The 23,665-nt window shown below is 52.3% G+C and overlaps 1 protein-coding gene across 1 annotated transcript; it reads left to right on the top strand.

Moving 5' to 3' along the window:
- The first annotated feature begins 544 nt into the window (after positions 1–544).
- RND2 (Rho family GTPase 2) lies at positions 545–15,911 on the top strand. Its single transcript, XM_050327752.1, has 5 exons — positions 545–710; positions 800–887; positions 10,837–10,946; positions 13,932–14,066; positions 14,510–15,911. Exons 1-5 carry the CDS (start codon positions 609–611, stop codon positions 14,756–14,758), a joined length of 684 nt encoding a protein of 227 aa, XP_050183709.1. The 5' UTR covers positions 545–608; the 3' UTR covers positions 14,759–15,911.
- The last annotated feature ends 7,754 nt before the right edge of the window (positions 15,912–23,665 follow it).

Here is a 23,665-nt window from a genome sequence, read left to right as displayed (position 1 = left end):
AGATGTGCTGTCTGTGCTCAAGGAGGAACGGAAAGCAGAAATCACTGCCGTTTCTGCAGAGGGCTGTGAGCCGGACCTGGGGTCCCGCAGTCGCCGCAGAGCCCAGTCTCCTGCCCCTGCTGATGTCACTTGGTCACGGACACCGGGGATACGGGATTCCTCGAACGCACTTGGGGCGGGTCACAACTCCGGGTGACCCCGCTTCTGCCGAATTTCTCAGGGAACAGATCCCCTTCCCTCGGCAGCGCCGGGGCTGGAAGCATCTCCCGCGCTGGGGGCGGGGGCGCTGCGGCCACCCCGGGGTTGCGGGGCGAGGGCTGGGCAGGGACCGCGGTGAAGCGGGCGGGGCCGTGCCCACTCGCGGCTCCGGACCCGCCACCCCCGCGCCGTCTCCCGTGACCGGCGACAAGCCTCGGCAGCGCCGAGGGGACGCCCCGAGGGGGCGGCGGGGCCGGCGGGGGGCGGCTCCCGGGGCCGCGGCCGTGGCGGCGGGGCCCTGCCCAGCGCCGGCTCCGCTCCGCGCCTGGTTGGTGCCGTCGGGTCCGGGGGCGCGGCCAGGCCGGGGCCGACCCGGTAAAGCGGCGGCGCGGGCGGCGGGGCCCCGCACCATGGAGGGGCACCTGGCGCGCTGCAAGATCGTGGTGGTGGGGGACACGCAGTGCGGCAAGACGGCGCTGCTGCACGTCTTCGCCAAGGACTGCTACCCCGAGGTGCGGCGGGCGGCGGGCGGGCGGGCCGGGCTCTCCAGCGCGCATCACCTCACCTCACCTCACCTCTGCTCTCCCCTCCGTCCCCCCAGAGCTACGTGCCCACCGTCTTCGAGAACTACACGGCCAGCTTCGAGATCGACAAGCAGCGCACCGAACTCAACATGTGGGACACCTCAGGTGGGCCGGGGGCTGCGCGGGGGGCGAGGGGGCGGCAGGGCCGGTTTCTCCGTTCACGGAACCCCCGGGGCGGGGCTGGGGCAGGGGCAGCGATCCCGCGTCCAGCGAGCAGCCTGCGAGCAGCCTGGGAGCCTCCCGGCCGGTCCCGAGCACCCCGATGCTGCCGCGCCGGGCGGGCGGTCTCTTGTCCCGCAGCCGGCGCGGTGCCGGCGGGGCTCTGCGGGGCTCTGCGGGGCTCTGCGGAGCTCTGCGGGGCTGCACCTGCGTGTAGGGAAACAGCGAGCAGCGACAGAGCCGGCCCCGGGAGCCGGAGGGGAACGGGGAGGAGGGAAGGTGCTGCTGGAGGAGGGAACCCTCAGCTTGGAGAGCCCTGGCCAGTCGTTGCTCCCTGCCACAGAGCCCCTGGGGTTCTCTGGCGTCTTTTTGGCTTAGTTTGGTTTTGCCTCTTTGTGCCCTCGGTTGTGGATCTCTGTGAAGCTGCGGGTGCAGCTGTCCTGGCCCGCCAAGACCTGTCCCAAACTTTAGGCTGTCTGTCTTTCCGTGGAGGCGCGAGTTGCAAGTGAAGTGCTGGATGCAGAGCTAATAAAAGTGTTGGCATCCTGCAAAGTTCACAAGCACTTTATAATTTACCTTTGGACTCCTTTGTACAGACAGTGCAGCTGAATGCTGTGTTCTGCTGGTGAATGTACATCATGGGCTCGCTGATGCTCTTTCACCATATTCATGTATTTTCTGGGGTACTTATGACAAATGAAGTCCTCTTGGTGTCCAAGAGCAGCAGGAAATTAAAACGTGACCAAGGCCTTTCTTTGCTGTTGTTTATTCAGATTCCTTGCTGTCATTTTGCATCCATCAAATGACAGCCATAGGATCAGCATAGCTCTACCTAGAGTAGTGGCTTTACTAAGTCTAGCTCAGACATGTAAAATATGTTTGTTGAGTCTTTTCTGGAGCTTTGTGATCCAGGAGACCTTGCTTTTGCTGAATTTTATTCCCTGAGACAAAAGGGGGTCTTTAACTACACTGGCACTCTGTGCTCTGTGATGTGAGTCCTAAGGGCTCTCTGGCTCCTGGGGCAGCTCCTGGGGCTGGAGCTTTGGATGAAACGCTGGTTTCATCAACGTTGGTTCTTGGCTTTTGACTGGGAGCTGTGCTTGGGGCACAGAATGGTGGCTACAGCGTGGAAGCTGTTTTGTGGTGGATGGTGCTGGGCTGACGTGTCTGTGTGAAGTCCTTCAGGCATGGCTATGGTGTCTGGGGGCCTTCACTGCAGAGGGTTCACTGGAGCTGCTCCAGTGGGTGAGCCTGGATCAGGGCACGCCGGGAGTGAGGGGTGGCCAACCTCGTGTGTCACCCACAGCCTGGTCACCCCCATGGCTGGGGCTTTCCAAATCGTGGGCTTCTGCAGCTCTGGAAGGGAATGGGGTGGGTTATCTTTGTTATGGCTCTGAATGGCTTTGCTCTGAGAATCTGTATTTGATATAAAAAACATCACCTTTAGAGGATGTGGAAGCACGTTTGAGGCATTGTCTGCCTTTTAGGAATTCTCCAGAATTATTTGCTTTGGTCTTACAAATGTTAAAAGAATAGGATGTGATAAAAAGTCTTTAAAGCTGTGTGTATGTATCTGATATGTGCTGTGGCATCTGATGCTGTCATGCATTCATTTTTCCTTTTTGCAACAAAAGATGTGTTTGTCTAATGTTTATCTCTACAGCCAAAAGGAAAGGGACTTTGATTCCTTCCCTCTTCTGCTATGAAAAATGTCAGACCTTTTTAGCAGCTTTGGTGTGGATAGAGTTCGACAGGTAGTTTTCCAGATAAATTTCCTTCTGTTGCAGCTTTTATTTGAAATACAAATGAGCCAGTTCTTAATAAACAGTCCTGCAAAGCACTACACAGCAATTTTTCCCAGTAATCAAACCGGTACTTTTAGCTGTAGAATCCAAGCTGCTGCTGAGTTTCCACTACTCTTTGGAGCCCCTTGTAAATGGGAGCTTTGGTAAAAGATGTTTTGCACAATAGTGAGTTGAACCAGCAGAGCTGAAGGGGCTGGGAGTAGCTCATTGCCCTCCCTGTGGAGAGTGACAGGCACTAGGGAGTACTTTCCCTTGTCTCTATGCTGCTTCCTCTCTCTTTTAAGCCACTTTGCATGCAGGGGCTTATTGTTCATGATAAATTCCATCCCAGCAAGATTGGGAAGGGAGGTGTTGAGAAACTGCTCCCCTCCTCGTGTCAGGATTGCCCTTTCTATTTTAAACACTTACCATCTCTTAGATAAGTAATTGGAACTGAAACTCCCCCCGAAATCAGCAGAGACCTGGACAGAGGAGCTGGCTATTGATTTTTAATTTTTTATGAATTCCCCCCACCCTGTACTTCGTTGAGGAAGTGGTTGGAGACTCTGGAAGCTGCCCAGAGTGAGCTGAGCATCACTCAGCAGTGGGAGGTGGGGTAAGAGCAGTCTGCCTGGAAAGGTCCCTTTATGGTGGCTGAGTGGGGCTGCAGTCTACCTGGCCACTCAGCCATCCCATTGGGATGATCCCTGTGCAGCCCAGGATGCTGTCTGCTCCCTGGGGCCTCTCCTCCTGGCTGATGGCAGTGCCTTGGAAAACGCAGCCTTTTGGGCTGAATCAGCCCCTCCTGTTAAAGGGCAAACAGAGGCTGTGACGTTGGCTGCTGGCAGGCAGGAACTCTCCTTACAGGAATGTTGCCACGGGGTAGACAGAGGTGATGGAGAACTGAACGGCTCCCAAATTGTATTGAGACATCCGATTTCCTTTAAATGTCTTTTAAATGTTCATTGATTAGCTTTTCTGAGGCTGGAGGGTGACTCTGGAGAGTTTCCAGCACTGAAAATCCTTCATGGGGATGAAACCTGTGCTGCTCAAACAGGGCAAATGCTGGGCCTCTGCACTGTCTCAAGTGCCTTAGATCTAGGAACATACTAGGGAGAAAATCCCCTCATCCAACATCTGTAGGTGCTGGTTGCATTTTACATTTCTTTCCATTTGTGTCCCAGCTCGGGAATAGACTGGGAGAGTAAAACTGCTTCAGGTGCCATTTCACAGAAGGGCAGGGATGTCCCATCCCTCCTGTCCCCCTGGGAAGCCTGCACTGTTTGCTACAGCCTCCGTTAAAAAGCGGTTTGACATCCTTGTGTGCGAGGGAAGGGAGGCAGAGCCTGCCAGTTGTATGGGGTGGACACATCTCCAGGGAGTGGCCGTGCCCAGGCACCTCTACTCATGAGCCTTTTGGGTGACAGGGTGCTTTGCTGCTCTTCAGGCTCCTGTTCTGGCAAGTTCTTTTTGCTCCCTGTTGGCTGAGCACGCTCGGCACAGGAAAAACTCTCCTGCACCGCGACGGTTTCTTGCGGTGGGGGAAACTCCTGTTCAGCAGGATGCCTGGTGGCTTGGGCGTGCTGTTCCCAAAGGGCTGGGCGCCTCCCAGACCTGCAGCGCCGGTGCCCTGGACCCATCAGGAAGAGCTTTGTTCCTCGTGGCAGGTGGAGGAGGGCAGATGGTTTGTGATCATTAGCGATGCTCTGCGGGGAGTGGGCGAGAGTTTCGTTTCCGTGCGTCGGGTGTGAGAGAGGGAGCGCGGGTTTACCCCTGGGCATGCAGCGGGCAGGGAGGTTCTCCTCAGCAATGTGATCCTGTGGGATCAGGGAGGGTCCATGGGTCTGCCCAGCTCTGGGAAGTCTCACGCCCAGAGAGGAGCCACCGCAGTGCTCAGCAGGTCTCTGGCAGCGAGAGCCTTGGGCAACAGCTGACCTGCTTCCCAGGGACCAGCGCTTGGAGCATTCCTACCGTGACTCTGGCACTGCCAGGGAACCTGCTGCCTACCTTGGACTGACTCAACGCCCTGCCTGTTCTGCAGAGCCCCTTCCCCAGCACTGAGTGTGAGCAAGGGGAAACATGGGCTCAGGCAATGCTGCTGCCCAATGCCCTCCAAAGCCAAAGTGCTACGGCACCGGTGCTGGCAGGTCTGAGGCTTTGGCCTGTCCCCAGGTTGACTTTTTGTTCTGTTTCCAGTAATACTGGGGAGGAAGCTACTCTGTGCCTGGCAGCCTGGACTCAGCTCTTTGGTTTTGGTTCACCCGAAATGCTGGGTGGCTCTGCCTGCCTGCTGTGTTTGTGGCCTCAAAGTGCAGGCAGGCAGAGCAGCGAGGGGCCTGAGGTCACTGATCTGCTTGGTGCATCTTCTGCTGATGCAGATCCCGCTGCAGAGCAGAGCTGCCTGCTTCTGGTAGGAGCATCTTTCCCAGTGCTCAGCGGGAGGCCCAGCCTGGCATTGTGCCTCGCACAAGGTCACTGTTGCCATGGAAAGCTGCTGGAGAGGACTTCTCCGTCCTTTGTGGGCCATCAGGATGCAGCGTGGCCGAGAGCTCCGGTGTCTGCCACAACCTGCAGCCTTTCAAAGATGGGTGCCCGCAGGTTCAGCAGTGCCCCGTGCCCTGCTCCGTGGAGCTGCAGCTCACAGCAGAGGAGCTGTGTGGCTGCCAGCCCTCCACAGCCGCTGTCTCTTCAGCAGATGCGCTTTCAAGACAAGAATAACACTGTGAATTGCAAATCCCCCTCCGCCTCCCTCTTTGCCTTTGCTCGGCAAACAGTCTGCCTTGGAATGGCCTGTGTGGGAACCCACAGGCTGTGATAACAGATCCTTCTTTAGGGGAACTACTGAGGAATGTTGATGAGATTAGGGAGCTGAAAGGGACTGAGTTTAGCAACGGCATCTCCATGGATGCTGTGGCTGTCTGTGCCTGGATTCCCAGGGTGCAGCTCCAGGATTGCCATGGCTGCTTCTTCTAAAGAGCGAGTCCTGTCTGAGAGAGAGTTCAATGCCACTTGCAGTCTGAGGCAGAGAGAAAATGTGGAGCTGCCCTTTCCATATCAAAGTAGCTCCTCCCATCCTTCCTGTTGAGACTGGGAGCCTGAAACCAGCATACTTGTCTTGTGCCTCAGCACAAATACATAGTTAAGCCTAAAAATACATGCAGCTAGCTGGGTCACATTCTCAGGCAGGTCAGTAACCAGTCAGACAGAAGTTTAAAGGGTTGCAGCAGAAATGCTTATCTGGAGTGGGTGAGAAGCCATGACAGGGCAGGACAGTGCCCAGGAGGATCATCTTGCTGAGCTGTGCATCGTGTAGGGGTGCTGCAATGCTGTGGGACTCAGGGATGGAGGTTACTTCTGCAGCAAAGGCAGCATGCCCTGTGGCAGCATCTACCCTTTGTCTACAGGCCCAGCCTTCCCAGTGGGGAGAAACCTTATCTGGCAGCCAAGCAGCCAGGGAGGGATCTAATGCTTGTGCACAGCAAACCTGAATTGTGCAGCACTGCATCGAGATATAATTGAATTCATTCCGCCCTCAGACTGAGGGACGGTGCTCCCCAAAGGCAGAATGTGTGCTGGCTGTGCTGCAAGGCAGCTGTTGCCACTCCTAGTCCTTGTTGTACCCCACAGAAAGGATGACAGGCAGGTTGTGGCAATGCCAGCTGCCCTTGTGACACGGCGAGAGTGCCAGGAAGGGACTTCTGACTCCCATTTGTCTCCCTTGTCAGCTGCTGCAGGCATGATTGTGAAAAGTCTGCTGAGCTGCTTTGCTGCATCCACAGACCCAGCCCTTCCACGCCAGACACTCTGTGATGCTCCCTCTGGAGCCAGCAGGGACTTCTACAGGGAGCTTTCAGAGTTGCTGGAGGGAGGTTTCACCTGAGCAAGCTCCTCTGGACCTCTGGTAGCTGCATTTGTGAGACAGGACACAGGACTGGGATGAGGCAGAAGCACCCTGTGCCTGCCTGAGCTGGAGATTCTCCCACTGGTAAATCCAGCAGAACAGCTTCCTCCTGAGGGGCAGGTTTCCAGTAATAAGATCTGGAGAGAGGCCCAGAAATGCCACCTCATCCCATGTAAATATCATTCCCTTCATCCTGATTATGCCCATCCTGAAGGCATGCCAGCTGGGCTCTTTAGTAATTCACTAATTTTTGTATGTGCATTGTAAGAATCAGGAGCAGAGGTTAATTGTCCAAGCTGTTGATTTAGTCCTGCACTTTCCAGAATGTTGCTTGTTGCTTATCATGGGGCAGTTTCCTACTTTCCTATACTTCACAGGGGTTTGCAGTGATGTTACACAAGCAAGAGAAACGTCAAAAGTGCAGCCAGGACAGAAGCTTGTGGAAGTTGTGGGTTTTATGGCTTGGCCCTGCTTTGGCAGCTTTGTCCCCCTGCCCAGAGCTTGGCTGGACGGTCGGTGGGATCTGTGTGGCAGAGCAGACATCCTCTGTCCCTGCAGAAAGCAGCATGTGCTGCAGCACTGCTGGCTCCATGGGGAGGGTTTACAGTGAGCCCTCCAAGACAAGTTGTGCTGCTGAGAAATTTAGGTCTTGGCAGTGCTCGTCTCCGTTTCAGGCCAGAGCTGGCCAGGGCTGCAAGAGCCCCTTGCAGAGCAGATCGTGGCTCTGGATGATGCACCCGGGCTCTCCTGGTTTGTAATGTCCCACTGTTGGTTGGAGGGTGCCCATGTGAGGAGGCACATTATCTCTAGAGCAGCTGATAAGGAACAAATGGAGATTATTAGCACAATGTTGGTATAGATGAGGCAGCCGTTCAGTCCCCTGCCCAAGAGCAGTGTCTCTGAGCTGCAGTGCCAGGCATTCCAGGGGCTGCCAGCCAAGGAGAAAGAGGAGCTGCTCGAGGCTGTGTACACCTCTGAATTTCAGACAACTGTGTGGATTTTATTTTTAAGCTGTTTTTTCGGCTTGCTCCAATTTTCCCTCTTTCATCATGAGCAGATGCACAGAGGTCCTGTTTCTTGCAGACCTGGGTGCCAAGTGGGAGAATGACTCAAGCAGTAAAGGAAGGCTGAATCTGCAGACACACCAGGGCTGGGCGTGTGTGTTCAGAAGTGCCAGACTGTGGGTCCCTGGAGTGTCTTGCTGGAGTATGCAAAAGGTGCTCAGAAGAGCTAGAGTTGAGGGCACCGAGGCTTTTATGTTTTGTTGTTGGTTTTTGTGTTTGTTTGGTTTTTTTTATTGTTTGTTTGTTTTAAATTGTTGAATGCAATGAAAAAAGAGGCAAAAACTAGAAGACCCATCACCCAAACAGGATTTCCTGATTCAGTAGAGTCATCTCCAGAGCAAGCTGGGGATTGCCTCGGCTGGGAGCAATGCAACTCTCCTGCCCCATAAAGGCAGCACTGGCCATGGGTCCCACGGTCTCCTGGGGTGGGCAGAAGCTGCTGCTGCCCCAGCTGGGAGTGCTGCTCTGAGCTGAGTGGAGGTGCCAGGGGCACTCTTTGGAGCTGGAGCAGAAAGTTAATGAACGTGAAGCCAATTCTGATCTCGTTAAGAAGATAAGGTTATTTGCCTCACGCTTCCCTTCCCTCGGCTTCTCCTGACAGCATGGGGGGGCCTTTCCTTTTGTGATCAGAAGGGGTAAGAGTATGATTGCTGGCACCAGGACGGGACAGAGGTGGTCCTGTGGGATAAAGGGGGGCTGCACCGGCGACATTGACTGTCTGCCGAGGGGCTGGCTTGCTGCCGGGGAGCAGCAGGTTGCTATGATACAGTTCGCTGTGGCAATGTCTGCGCTGAGCGAGCCAAAACCACCTCTACAAAAGGAGCATTCCTTGGCTGGGAGGGGGTAGATTTATCTGAAGTGTTTATGTAAAACAGAGAAGCCGAAAGGGAGAGGATGTGTGTGGGAACGCTTCCCTCCAGTGCCAGGGCCCCTGTCTGGAGGCAGATATACCCCTGCGCGCATGGGGGAGAGGGGATGGCTCAGATAAAGGACCTGATTCACTCAGGCATGCGGATGAGCGCTGCCTTTCCCATCTCATCCTCTCAGCCCACACCAAGCACATGACTGAGGATTCCATTCAGAGGGGAGCTCAGCACTCCTGTGCTTGGTGAAAGCAGCCTCGTGGCCGGCGGGACCGGGTCATCCCGGGGCACGGGAGGGAGCAGCGCATGGCACCGGCTCTGCCAGCTGTGAACTGCAGCAGCCTGAGCCTCAGGGCCAGGTCAGAACGCCCTCCGTGCCACCCCGTGCGGCATCCCCGTCCCCAGAGCTGTCCGAGGTGCCGCAGGGACTGGCTTCTTTCCATCAGGGAGCATGACTTTCCCTCTAGGAAGAGGGCTGGGCTCTGCAGAGATCAGGGTCCGTTTCTTCTGTGCTGATCGCAGCTGCTTCCTTCCCGATAACTTTGCAGGGACAGAGACACATCTCTCCATCACCAGAGCAGGGGGTGCAGGTGCTTTTGCTCCTGTGGGCTGGCTATAAGATATAGAGATACCTGTAGCCAAGTTTGCTGGGAATCCTATTGCAAATTTAATCCAGGGCATCTGCCTCTGGGGGCTGTTCTGGTCAGAGTCCCCGAGCTCTGCTGTTGGTGGCTGCTGTTGGTGCTGTGCTCTGAGCTGGTGGGAAGGAGGAAGAGTGAGTGGCCAGTCCCTGGCACTGGGCAGGGTCTGGGAAGGTTCCACATAACCCTCAGCCTGCCCTGTGTGGGGCAGAGGCAGGAATGGTCATGGCTCTGCTCCCCAGGTTGAGTCTTGCAGAGGGGTCTGGGGTGTTTGCAGCTCTGTGCAAGGGGGGGCTGTTGAACCTCAGCTGGGAGCCCCCTGTGCAGGACCAAGGGGCAGAGCTCCTGTGGAGAATCAGCCCATTCTCCTCTCACAAGGATTCCCATTGTCCCGGAAACATAAGCCACCATCATCCATAATTCATCAGGTGCTGGACTTCATCAAGGAGCCACCTGACACCCGGGCTGGGTGGGTGCTCCACTCTCCTCTGGGTGTGGGAAAATGCTGGGTCTGGGCATCCTGAGGGGCCGTGACAGGAAGCGCATCCGGCTGCCTCGGCTTCGGGTGGGCGATCCTGCTTTTGGAGGAAGCAGATTCCACAAGGACTCTGGTGCCTCTGCTGACCCTTCCCATAAATAAACAACTGCTGCTCATTCCTCCGGGAAGTTTAAGCCAACGTAAAGACGAATATAAAACCTAAACGGTGTTTCGAAGTGGCAGAGTGCAGTCAGCCCCATTGAGCCGATTGCTGCAGGACTGTTTGCTGAGGCATCTGCACTCACCAACAGAGCGCACTGCAAAAAACATCACTATGGCACAATGACTTCAGTGCCCGAAATTTGCATTGAAGGTGTGTGCATGCGCATGTGGGCACCAGGAGGTGTGCAGGATTCAGCCTGGGCTCTCTGCCTGCTCACAGAATTCCAGTAGAATGCAGAATCACCCCCTGCCATTTATGGATTGTTCACCAAATCCCGTCACTCCTTTTAGAGTGGAATCTCTGGCTTTTCCCAGCACAGATCCAGAGAAAAAAAGGCAATTCATTTTTACCTGTCTTAAATTCTCATAATCTATGTGAGCAAGCTCTCCTGTATAAAGATAGCAGGAGAGGATAAAAAATAGCAGCAGCATTTCCTGTTCTCTCTCAGCTGCACCTTTCCACTGTTAGTGGTGCAGCACCGGCATGACAAGTGATGGAATCCAGGAGCAAGTGGTGAGTAAGGTGTGTCCTGAGCAGCTTCCTCAGTGAGCAACATCCCCTGGCAGTGCAGCTCCACACAGACTTGCCAGATGCTCACTGGGGAGGGAGAGGGATGCAGAACTTGCTTTTTCACTCTGTCAAGAGCTAAATACAAGAACACAAGGACAAACCCCTCTTACTTCCATGCCTAAACAAAGGAACCGAATCCTCTGCAAATCGAACTCTGCTAAACCTTATGATGTCTGGTCACTGGTCAGAAAGTTGGGTTAACATCCTTGATCTTCAGCAGAGCAGTGCCTCCAGTTCTGACTGGAATTAAAGATCTCTGGCTGGCAGAGAGGGAGGGCTGAGGGTCTCAGCCTGGCCCTTGGGGCACGAAGCAGTCAGTCAGTCAGTGGGATGGGACCTGCTCACCCCGCTCCTCCCGCTCCCCTCTGCAGGCTCAGCCTACTATGACAACGTCCGTCCCTTGGCCTACCCCGACTCGGACGCTGTGCTCATCTGCTTCGACATCAGCCGCCCGGAGACCCTGGACAGCGTGCTGAAGAAGGTGAGTGCTCCCTGCCCTCCAGGCCAGTGAGAGGGGCTGCTCTGCAGCAGCTTGTGCAGCCACCCCGCTCCCCGAGGTTGTCATCAAGGCTCAAAGCTTTGTGGCCAAGCCTTGGCTGGAGTTTGTGTGCTCAGAGGAGGATGGGCAGCTGCTGCTGCCGCCACCATCTCCACATGATCTGTGCAGAATGCAAGGTATTTCCATTTGAAAGGAGCCCAGTGAATGGTGAAGCTCATGGTGGCTTACAGCATGTGTGTGAGGTCTGTATTCACACATACAAATGTGGGGACAGGGAGAAGTGTAGGGCATTTGTTCTGTTTTTCGTGAAGACCTTGGAAGGTGTTTTGGATCTTGTCACCACCAGTGACTGTGGATTGCCTGCAGCAGCTGAGCCCCTGGTGCCTGTTTCCAAGCAAGCAGAGTGCTCAGCTTTTTGGTTCTCCCTTCAGCTCAGCATCTGCACAGTAAGAAAGACAGCAATCAGTTAGTTCTCTGTAGCTTGACAACAAAAATAATGAGCTGTGGCACCGAATTTCAAGCCCGTGAATGAATATGAGGTGGCACAATGCCACTGGCCTGGAGCACAGGGCCCTGAGCACCACCTGCCCCGACAGAGCTGACCATCTGCGCTCTGCAGGAGCAGCTGAGGCTTTGGAACCTGCAGGTTAGTGACTTCCAGCAAAGCTGCTATTCCAGCTGGCCCCAGAGAGCCCCACAGGGCTGGGGATCCTCCGTGGAGCACCACTGGCTGGTCTCCAGTGGGTCACTTCGGGGAGAGGGTCACACATGAGGCTTTCCTCTGAGATGAAGTCAGAACGCTGCTCAGGGGAGAGAGGAGAAATGGCCTTCTGGTGGCTTGCATCCCTTGGTCCTGGCTGTACCCTTGTACTCCCTTCCACGAAGTTCAGGGAGCTGTGGTTCCACTGTGCAGCAAAGCATCTGGCAGCTGCATCCTGTCCCCGGGGGCGAGCCTTGGCTGGTGCCTCATTTGTGACACTCTTTGAGACACTGAGGCGTGAAAAGCACCACAGAGCAGTGGTTCCCGTGGCTCTTCTCCTCAGAGAGCCCCAGGCTGCCAGGGCTGGACTGGCCACGGCCTGAACATGTCACATTGTGCTGGGTGCCCTCTTGGCCTCTCCACATTTTGCCCAGTGCTGTGCTGAAGCGAGTGGCTCTTACTCAGCGGCTGGGAGGCCTGAGAAGCGGGTCTTTGTCCCCTCACCAAGACACTCCTGAGACAAAGACCCCTCTGATAACTCGGTCAATGGCTCAGTGTTGGCTTCCAGAGCAGGTCCTGGGTATGGAGCAGGCTGGGTGGAGGGAGGGTGTTTGATGTGGACTGAAGGAATTCACTGCTCAGCTTGGGAGTCAGCAGAATAATAATGCAAGCGAATCACTTATACCTTAATGAGATGCAAACCCCTCAATAATTAGCTGGGGTTGGGAGTTATTTGTGTCTCTCTGCACACTCCTCATGTGAGTCCACCCTGCTTGGTGCACAGCCTTCTCTGTGCAGCCTCACAGACACTTTGAGTGCTGTTAGGAAACGTCTTTTTGGTATGGTAACTTAAAATAAACCCTAAATCCCAAGGGATTTCTTAAGTGCCTTGTTTCCTTTGGTGCAGGCTCACAGCCTTGTGGAGGTGAGGAAAATTCCTAAGATACCATGAAGTTGAAATGGGTTTTAGCTTGTGATATCAGGCTGTTCAAGCCTCAGGCAAAAATACTAATTCAGCAGAGGAAATCTTTATTATTGCTGCCCTTTTGATGCCTGGGCTGCTGTACAGCATGTACAGCTGAAGGGACAGCCATCTGAGGGAATGCAAACAAGCAACTCTTCCTTTCATACAGAGAAGGTTTTTGTGGGGTGGTGCCTTTGTTCTGACAAGTCTTGATGGCACAGCAGATCTTGGGCTCCCAGAGCTCTCAGTCACGTGGAAAAAGCGTCCCAGCTCTCTCCAGAGACCAAGGAGCCCTGTGTTACTGTAGGCAGCAAAGACCTCTGCCAGGTGTGAACAGACCCTCGTAGCTCAAACCCTTCGTGTAAGTTAGGATGCTTGAATTCCAGCTTCAAAAGAACTGCATCTGCTCCTCCTCGGCCCTTGGTGCTCTGTGGCTGTGGCACCAGAGATCTGTGCAGCCCCTGCTGCCCAGGGGCTGGGGGTGCCTGAGTCCTGTCCCTGTCAAGCAAATACCTGAAGATACCTGAGCCCATGTCCCAGTAGAAAATAAGAATTTTCCATACTTTGCAGTTGCTTTGGTCTGATACTGGCTGAACGAAACCTGGGTTGTTCTTGGCACTTCCCCACCAGGTTGTGGACACTGGGTTGTGGCTTGGTTTTCTTTCTTCTTCTAATTGCCCAGGGTATATGCTTAACCACCAGTCAGCTCAGCAGGAAACTGCTAATTCCAAGTAACATCTTTAGCCAGGGGTGATCTCTATTATCTGCTTCCTACTTCAGAACTGCTAGATAAGTAAACAGTGTTGACATGCTGATGGGTCTGTACAGGTCCCCCCAGGGGGAGGTCACAGGTGATGGCTTTATTTACTGCTGCAGACACAGCTGACATCAGGCATTCATTTTGGGAGCTCTGAAATGAACTATTTGTGTGAAGGACATGGATTTTTGCCCTGGCCTTCTCCTTCCATCGCTTCAAGTCTTTATTTCTTCAATTCCAGCTATACCTGCACTCTGAATATCATAATGTCTTGAACATGTGGTTCCCAGTAGTAACCAAAGAGTGTGTGTGCTGTGCAAAGAGCTCCCCACTGGCTGTGTTGACCCTTGAGGTCCCAGATCTATGCATAGATCTGGGACCTCAAGGGTCAACACAGCCAGTTGTCCAAGAGGCACCCTGGCCATTCCCATCCTTGTGTGTGGCAGTCATTTAAGTGCCCTGATGAGCTAAGTGGTGTCTGAACAGTTGTGAACCTGCCCCCACGTGGAAAATCATACACACCAGAGCCTCTCGTTCCCTCTGCAGTGGCAAGGGGAGACGCAGGAGTTCTGTCCCAACGCGAAGATCGTGCTGGTGGGCTGCAAGCTGGACATGCGGACGGACCTCAACACGCTCCGGGAGCTTTCCAAGCAGCGCCTCATCCCCGTGACACACGAGCAGGTGGGTTTGGGCAGGACTGCACACACGGGTCAGGGAGGAGAGACGGGGGCTCTGTGACCCACCGTGCCCAGGTCTGGGCCTGCAGCTGGTTGGGTTCTGGCTCAGCACTCTTGTCCTCAGCACTGGCACACCCTGACTTATTCCTGATGCTCTGCCGAGCAGCCTCCTGCTTAGTGGCCGGAAAGTCATTCCTCAGAGAGGGTGGAGATGCCTGATTTGACAGGTTGGAGTGGCTAAAGGGGAGTATGGGCTTCTGCATCTCCTAGTTCAGTGCAGCTCTTCACCCAGTCATCCTCCTGCTCAGGTTCTGTGTTGGGGCAAAACTGCTGGGGGGGAGAAAGCCGGAGCTGGACGGGTTGAGGGGCCGTGAGAAAGGATGCTCCTTGCAGAGCCCCTGTGTCTTAACCTTGCTCCCTCTCCCTCCTGCTCTCTCTGGACTGCAGGGCAGTGCACTGGCACGGCAGATTGGGGCGGTGGCCTACGCAGAGTGCTCCTCCAAGGTCTCGGAGAACAGCGTGCGGGACGTGTTCCATGTGACCACGCTGGCCTCGGTCAACAGGGTGCACAAGAACTTGAAGCGCAGCAACTCCAAACGGGGACTGAAGCGGGTGTCACAGATGCCTGGCAGGACAGACTTACTGAGTGACACAGAGATGAGGAAAGACCGAGCCAAGAGCTGCTCCATCATGTGAAAAACAGGCTGTAAATCATGTGTGTGTGTTGTCCATTTTGTACAGGAACTGGCTGAGACGAGGTGCTTGGCTGCAGGAGCCAGCCTGCCTTTCCAAAGCCTTTTCTCTCAGCCTCTAGGGCTGAGAAAAGGTCCCAGCTGCGGATGGGGGTGCACGAGTTGCCCTGCACTGTGGAGACTTCTGGGTTGGCTGCTGCTGTGCAGATTGCTTGGGATGAAGGAAGCACTTGGCAGAGGAGTGTTGAGGTGCTGGAAGGTCTGTGACTGGGCAAAACAAAGGGGAAGGGAGCGATGCTGTTTGTGTGGCACCTTCCTGTACCCACAGCCTGTAGCCACAGCCCAGGCCCTGTGCCTCTGTGCAGCACACTCAGTGTGGGGAGGGGGCTGCGTGGGTGGGACCTGGGTTGGAGGGAGGAGGGGGATTGCCATCCAGAGAAGGTATTCTTGCAATCTTTCTTTAGAGGAGAAGAGGTGTTTGAGGTGGTGCTGCCCTCAGCAGGTGCCATGGAAGGGGCAGGTCTGGGCCAGAGCTGGGAGGGAAGGCACCCTGGGAGGGAACCTTAACCTGATGAGACACCATGGTACTTGACCTCCTGCGAAGAAAAAAGATGTCTCTTTACATGGTATTTTAGATACTTGATCTCCATTTGCAATGCACTAGAGCGGATCTGGCTCCAAGGGAGGGGTCTGTCCCAGTAGATGCATCCTGAAAATCCCGGTTCCCTTCAGCAAGCAAATGCCTCTTGGGAGCCTTTTTGTGTGAGCTGCTGCCACCTGGCCGCTCCCCAGGCTGCTCCCTGCGAGCAGACTGCAATAACTCCCCATGCCCTGCTCTCCACCCACTTCCAGCTGCAGGTTGTGTTGCATGGTGCTGTGTTTGTCTGGTAGAGATGATTTTATGTGTGTCTGCGCCCTGTCTCTGCTGTGGCCGTGGGAGGGGAGGTGTTTCCTGCCCTCGTGCCTTGCTGTCCAGCCTCCTCCCAGCACCTCCCATTGTTTCTGCCACTCCCTCCCTAAATGCCTTTGACGACAGTGTTAGCCTGGGCTTAATGTCACGTGGACACTTCAAGGAAAAGAAGAATCTGCTCTGTTGCCAGATCCAACTGTGTCTGTGGGCTACAGGAAACAAATAAACATCACTGGAAAATGCAGAATGCTCGACTCTGTTCGTTTTTAATCGTCAAACCACGCATCCTCTCAAAATCTCTTACTGCCTGACTTCTCTTTCTGTTCTAATGTCTCTCTCTAGGTCTTGATTTAACGCTTGCAATACACTGCAGTGAAAAACCCAGAGGACTTAGCTGCATGTATTCATTTTGGAGCTGAAACACCTGCCTTAAATAACCTCTCCCTCCATCTCCAATCCTTAAACACTGTGGAGCATTTGCAGGTTGTCTGTGCCTGATGCAGCACTCTGAGCTGACATGAGCTGCCTCACTACATCAGCATCTTCTGACTCAATATTTTGGGTCTACTCTTGCATCCAGGCCTTGCAACTGCACTGTGTGGTGAATTTTTGGGGAATTGGAGCTGCTCAGCTACCAGAAGAAGAACAACTCCATCAATGACTGGAGATGACTACTGTGCTGTGTGCAGGTTGCAAGAGCATGAAAATGCCCATCTGCAGTCTGGAGGAAGAGGAACTGAGCATGGCAGCTTGCCAAGAAGAACCCTCAGCATCACAATGCTTTTTTTTTTTTCACTCTGCAGGGTTCCCAGGTCTGTTACAGTCAGGGGAATTTTCAATGCCCACTCCCACAAGATGCCCCCAAGCAAGGGAACCAGGGCATGAAACTCAAAATCTCCTCTCTGAAGAGGCAGCTGCATTCTCCAGGGTCTTCCTTCTGCTTTCCATGCCCAGGTGACATCTGGGATTGAATTCTGGGCTAGTGGGTAACCCCATGCCCTTCTCTGCCCCTCCTCAGAGGGCTATGAGGCTGTTCTCTGTGGCCACAATTCAGCAAGCAGCTTAATATTCTGGCACTTGCTTCTCCACTAGATTGCTTGTCTAAAAAAGAGTGTTTGGATTTCCACAGTAGTTCATTTAACCAGACTTTTCAAAGGAGTCCCTCTCCCTCACTATCCTTCTCTAGAGAGGAATAAACAAGACAAAACAGGAAGTAAAATCAAAAGAATAGAAAAGGCAAAGAAAAAGAAAAAAATCTGAAGGGTTAAAGGAGAGCCACAGACACAGAACAGATGAAATAAATCCATTGTTGGGTCCCTTCTCCTCCAAACCAAGCCAGAATCTGCAGGGGAGCAGTATGGGAGTCTTTTATACATATAAGGGAGTAGACAGAAAAGTAGTCAATGAACGTGTTGGGATTTTCCCCTTTTATCATGAAAACTGCTCCAAAGAATCTGCTGCAGTTAATGAGAGATAATTTGGGATTAAAAAAAAAAAAAAAAAAAAGTCAGCTGCTGGTCTCAGCTCCAGCTTAGAGACCCCCTTGGTGGGCTGGGACTGCTGGACCTGGTGAGAGCTGGCTCTGGTTTAGATGCTGAGAACTCCCTGCTCCCTCTCAGCTGCCCAAATGCCAGCCCCACACCGGGCCTGCCTTGGAGTGGTGCCAACATTGGGCTCACAGGGGCGGGATGGAGGAGCTGCTGCAGAGCTCAGCACAGGTCAGCAGCTGAGGAGCCTCCCGGGGCTCTCCTCAGCAGATGAGTCAACACAGGAAAGAGAGAAACAAACACAAAGCAGATGGAAGTTGGAAGTAGTGGGACTGACACATGAAAAGCAAGCGAGGAGGACTCGAGGCCCCTCATTAGTGCCTGCAGAAAAACTGATGAGCAACGCTGCCAGTGCAGGTGTCCTGCCAAAAAAAGCCTTCCCTACCCACGGGGTGGGCTGAGCAGCTCATTGACAGGGCCAGCCAGCCTCTTCAGTCTGGGTCTCAGCAGGAATTGTGCTGCCAGGGCCCCACTGCAGCTCAGCAGGGGCTGGGGAAGGACCCAGTGGGCATTGCACCAGTGGGCAAGGCCCTGGTAGGGCAGGGAATGTCGTGGGAAAGGCAATTCCAGGGCAGGAGCTCCTGACCCAGCACAAGGGCTCATGGATGGTCTGTGTGCCCATGGCATCAGGTCAGCAGCTCTGCAATAGTCCTTCCACTAACACTGAGACATAACTAATCAGTGCATGGGAGAGGGCAAGAACCATAATAAAACTCTATTATGATTCCAAATTGGGCTTTATGTACTTAATGATGGACATCTTCCAAATCAAGATGATGTTACAGTGACAATTACCTGTCAGCAAGCCCATCTGTACTAATTGCTCTGGTATTTAGTGTCATAGCATTGAATGCAATGAAGTTAAATTATTGAAAGGAAACATATAAAGCCTGTATTAATAATTAATAACATCTTTCTGGTGTATTGTTTTAGTAAAGTTCCGTGACCTGTAAGATTAACAATCAGAGGACCCAAGGGAAAAGGAAGGAGAATGGGTGATCAAAAAGAAAGAAATCAAAAGCAGCTGAAGAGTTCATTTCTTATGTTTTAATTTACTGTCAAGCTCCAGAACTGCAGTTGGGCATTACGTCTTTCCAGATTGGACCACTGAATCAGGGTCCTGTCACGTTGGAAGGAGGGGTTACAGCTGCTCAGAGGCAGCACACCTGACATCTGTTTGAATATAAAATGCCTCTGCTTTCTGACAGTGAAGTGAAACTCCCATTATTAAGCACAGGACCAGTTTCACCTGTTAAATGCTCAGAGGAAGATCAGGGTTAGATCTCCAGGAGCTGCTGCTCCAATCCAACCCCCTATGTAAGAAATGACAAAGAACCACTAATTTCAGGTGAAACTGAGCTGCAAACGAACCACATGCCATTTCCATGTGTTTACTCTGACCCCAGATGATTCCTACAACTGTCCATTAATCATCTTATTTCATGGAATCAATCAACCCAGTGTAATCAATTGAAATGTGTATATATGCAAAATGGCAACTGCTTCTCTCAGCAAGGGCCTTGAGGGAACGTTGCATGTCAGCAGCCCTGCTCTGGAAAGCTTGTTCCATTTATATAAATGAATAAATACAAATGCTGAGGGCTTCATGATCTGAATATTAATGCAGGTAATTAAACATGTTTATTCTGGCAGATGACTGCATGCCAGCCCCTGGGGAGGCTCCATGAACAGAACCTCTTCCCTGAGTCTCTTGCTCCTGCCTGTACTGCATGAATATATTCATGGCCCTTGATTTATCCCCACAGAAAGGTGGGAAGGAAAGGCCATCAGTTAGGGAAGACAATTGTGTGCAAAGACACAGATGAAATTTCCTTCTCCTTTTTGGCTGGGTTTGTTAATATGGAGGTGGTGGAACAAGCCCAGAGTGGCGCTTTGAAATTGTAACTGAGCCTGAAGGTTCACAACCCGCTGCCAGCCAGTGCCAGTGTGGCATGGCCAGGGTAGGGCTGGTAGCAGGAGGTAGAACAGCTCCCAGCCCTGTGCAGGACACCTTGGAGAGCTTTTCCAAGTGAAGCCTTGCCCAGTTGAAGTCAGCAGGGCTGGGGTTGGAGCAGCTGCTCACAAGAGGCTCCCCGGGCTGGGCTGTGACGCTGCCACCGCAGCCTCAGCCCTGCTCCTTGGGCTGCCTTTTTTATAAACCTCTAGAGCTGTGGAGAGTTCAAGAAGAGCTCTGTAGGTCAGGGGTAAGGCCATGTTTACCTGTGTCTGCTCTCTCCACATCCAGCCAGATTCCCAGCTCCTTGGTTCTCATTTCCAGCAGCAGCAAACATTTCACTCACTGCAGGGCTGGGGAAACTGCAACCCCAGAGTCACACTGGGAGTGAGAAGGGGGTCAGTGGTTTTTAGAGAACTGCATGGTGATCAGTGAAAGAATGAGCCCAGTCCTCTGGGCAGGGCTCTGCCAGCAGGGCTGTGATTAGTATTGCCAGCACACACTCACACACAGGCACAGCTGGTTGCTTGGCTAAGGGTAGAGACAATTCAGTCTCCTTTCCCCCCTTCTCTGCAGCTCTCAAAGAAAAACATGAACTGCAGGGCTCACCACAAAAACCTCTCTTAAACTTACTGACCGTATAAAAACTAAGTATTAATTTAAAAATTAAAAGTAATGTTTCTGTGCTTGACTGTTCTCAAGGAAAGGGCACAGAACTCTGCAAGATACACTGAACAATCTGAAATCTGCACCCTTTATAGGGAACAGCACTGAATTTTCTCCCTGGGAAACAGGGAAAATAGGTTTCCTTCATCTGCTAATCTGGAGCAAAAGTCTGGAGAGGGGAAAGGGCATCCTAATAGGTGATAGGATCGGGTGCTCGAGCTATAAAAACTTAGTTCCCCAGAGCAGCATCAGGAAGGCAGCTTTAAAACCATCAGCCCCTGAAGTTCCCTGTGTGTCACAGTCTGCCTGTCCAAGGACAGGCTCTAGTTCTGTGCCCTGACAAATAATCACAATGACCAGACGGGAAACAGGTTCCAGAAAGTTCTTTGACGTTTTCCCCCACCCACACTCTGTTCCAGTCCCAGTCCATCAGTACTTGATTCACAGTGAGGCTTTGGGCACCAACTCTTCTTCCTCTATAGAGTATGAACTTTTGATCTGTTTGTCTAATCCTCAACTGGTTTGAGGTGTTTCAGTACTGATGATTTTTCTGCAAGAGATTTCTTGAGCAGAAATAGAGCCTCAGTGAATCAAAAAAAAAAATCTTCCAAGCCAGGAATGAGAAAGATGTGAGAGGGGAGGAGAGGGGAAGCCTCCACATACCTCCTAAGAAAGTTTCTGGAGAGGTTCTTATGAATAGGGGAATCTGAACAAAGGAATTAAAAGCTCGTGGGAAATGGCTGACCCAGCATCCCTCCAGGAGCATAAAGAGCTGTGCTGATTCACTGCATGCCCTTTGCATCAGGCTGCCCTTTGTCAAACCTCGCCTGGTAAATGCTTCAAAAGGATCTGGGCAGCAGCTCTGCCAGCCTCAGGAGAGGCTCAGCCTGAACTTTGGGGTTTTTTCCTGTTCTGCATCTCTCCACAAATGGGTTCCCAGAGCTTGGAATCCAGCCTACACAGGGAATTTGGATATCACCTTGACATCCAAAACCCACATCCAGCCAGATGACTGCCTTGAGTTGCACTCCAAGGGCTGAGTGCTGCAGGGATGGCAGTGGGCAAGGAGGAAGGGAGAGGCTTGATGTTCTGCTGGAAATCTGAATTTTACAGTACACATCACCTCCTGAAATCTGCCTTAGCTGCCTTTTTTTTTTTTTTTCCAAATTAAATGTTACAGCAGCACTGGATACACGAATAAGACACAGCCTGCAGAACATGCCCTGCCTCATGCCTGTGAAGATAAGTACCTGTTGCCTATCAAATGCTATCATTCCAGCATTCTCAACATTAAAGGCTCAGAGCTTGACAGGCCTGGAATGTCTTTGCTTCACAGCAGAACAGGGAACTGCTTTGCAAAAGTGCTCTTTGCATCAAAGAAACAAGAATTGATGCTTTTCAAGTCTAAGTTGAGGCAGCTTCGCTGCTAACCCTCAGCTAAAAGCCTCTGTCCTGTGAACCAGTTCATGGGCATTTCCTACCAAGAGGGATTATTATAGATTAGGCACAAGTTTTTTATTTGTAACATCAGCAAAATTAAAGCAGACACCAGACCCAAGATGAAAACAATCCCTACAAATCACCAACAATAATTATAGGAACACACTGAATATTTCTTTGATTCACCATTAACTCCAGTAATGAGTCACACAAGAGTTCTAATTGCATCCATGAATGAGCCACTCTCTTAAAAGTTGTCCTTGGATCTGCAAGGAAACAACTCTGTGTACAGATCCAGAGGGAGGATTTTAAAGATAAAGTACTTCAGCTAAAAGCTGTACAAGTACTGATTGCTGCTCCTCAGCACTATGAGTAGGTCAGATACTGAAATATGGACAATTTCACAGGATTTAAAAGGAACACTGTGCCATTTAAGGCACCCACAGAAAAGGCAGCAAATTGTAGTTGTTGGAAGAGACACCTTTGTTGAACACCTACCATCCCACGCCACAATCCAGCCTCCTCTCACAGGGAAGGAGGAGTTGCTCTGGCAAACAGACACTGTCTAGGGTTGGAATGCCCTCACCCTGGACACAGAAAGGATCCTGATCCACCCAGCACACATCCCAAATTCTGCCATCCATCCCCTGAGCAGGGAGCTGCAACTCCTCTGAGGGAAGGAGGTAGGAGAGTTTGAGTTTCAATAGAGATGCACTTTGGCACTAAAAGTCCCTTTCCAAACCATAATGACCCTATGAAGTGGCACAGCAGCCTGAAGAGCTCCCCTCCCCAAAACCCTAAGCAGGAAAGAGGAGATGCTGCAGGAATCCCAGCTGCTCTCTTTTTTTTTTTTTTTATTCCTACATGTTAAATGGATTTGCCACTTTAATATTCTCTTAAAGCAAGCCTCAAAGCTGGTAGATGCATTTAAATTCTCTCCCTTACAGCACAGAGAGCAAGCCCCTCTCCACCTCCTTTTTGAGCAGAAGCTGCTACCCATAACCTACCAGGAATGTAGCAGGTGATCCCCCTGCCAACCCCATCTTCACCTTGTGTACTGAGCCTACAAATCAGGCTCCAGAGGGGAAAAGCAGTGTGCTGGCACCTTCCTGCACCTTCAGGTTGTATTAAAAACTGACATCATGTGGCAGCTGTGTGTTAAAGAAGACCCTCAATTATCCCCCTGCTGCTTTATCCTTCTTCAGGCTAAACAAACCCAACTGGAATTTCTAGCATGTGGACTCTTCCAATGCATCAGTCAACGTGCCATGCAGGTGTTTCCAGCAGCAGCAGCAGCTGTGGCTGCATCTTAAAGAGCTCTGAGCAAGGACCTGGATCGAGGAGGGGAGAAAAGGAGTGACAATAGGGTTGGGTGTCAGGCAGAGCAAGGAGAAAGGCACAGCAAAAACATTTCAGTTATACAGATGTACTCCACCACGGTCCAGGAGATAATTTTGTCCTCCTAAAGGCCAGAAACTCCCCTGGAGAAACAGTAGAATAGTATGTTATAAAGTAATGCTTTTACTTTGATGTTTAATTACCCCCTCAGTCCACAAGTTTCTCCCCGGTTGGTTCACTCTGCAGCCTTCCCAAGAGCTACAGAGCAAAGAGTGATTACCCCTTTGTCCCAACAGCACAACTGCAACCTGAGTGAGCTCTGTCACTGCAGAGCTCTTGTGCTGCCCAGCAGCAAAATGTCCAGGGCAGGCTGAATTGGGAACAGGCTGCTGGCCCCCACATCATCACAGCCAAGGATGCAAGACAAAGCTATGCCTGATTAACATACATGAATTTTAATCAGGAATCAATTGCCATATATTAGGAACAGAAGCCCTGGACAGCTTCTGCCTCCCTGCTCCTTCTATCTGGTAAGATAAGGGAGCCTCACAGCAATATTCCAACTCCTTTGTGCTGGTGGAAAGGCAGAAACAAAGCCCCAGAACACCAGGGTGAGTATTTCTGATGAGTGTGCCTGGTGCTGGAGCTGCCCTTGCTACTCTACATAGACTTGGTGAAATAAAGAACATCAGAAACTGGGCATAGCCCAGCCAGCCTTACTTTACAGGAACAACTTCCACAGATCTGGTCACCTCCAAGGAGGAAGGGCAGTGTCATGGGTGTCATTCCTACAATCATCCAGCTGTAGCACCTTACCTGCTAGAAAGGACTTTTGCATCAAGATCTGGGGGACAATTTCCCAATGGTAGAAGCAAAACAGCCTGGGCCTGGCCTTTTCCTCGTGTTGAACTGGCCAGTCCTTGCCCCCAGCTAAGCTTTGAAATGTAGATTATAAAAACCAACCACCAGCATGGGCTCCAGAGATAAGAGGAGCACCATTCTGAAGGTGAGGCTGTGCTCTGAACAGCCTCAGGTATTGTTACATAAAACAGCAAG

The sequence above is a fragment of the Myiozetetes cayanensis genome, unplaced genomic scaffold (assembly GCF_022539395.1).
Source record: "Myiozetetes cayanensis isolate MyiCay16 unplaced genomic scaffold, myiCay2020 scf34, whole genome shotgun sequence".
Lineage (NCBI taxonomy): Eukaryota > Metazoa > Chordata > Aves > Passeriformes > Tyrannidae > Myiozetetes > Myiozetetes cayanensis.
The sequence above is the reverse complement of the archived record's forward strand: the minus strand, read 5'-3'. Positions and strand labels throughout refer to the sequence as shown.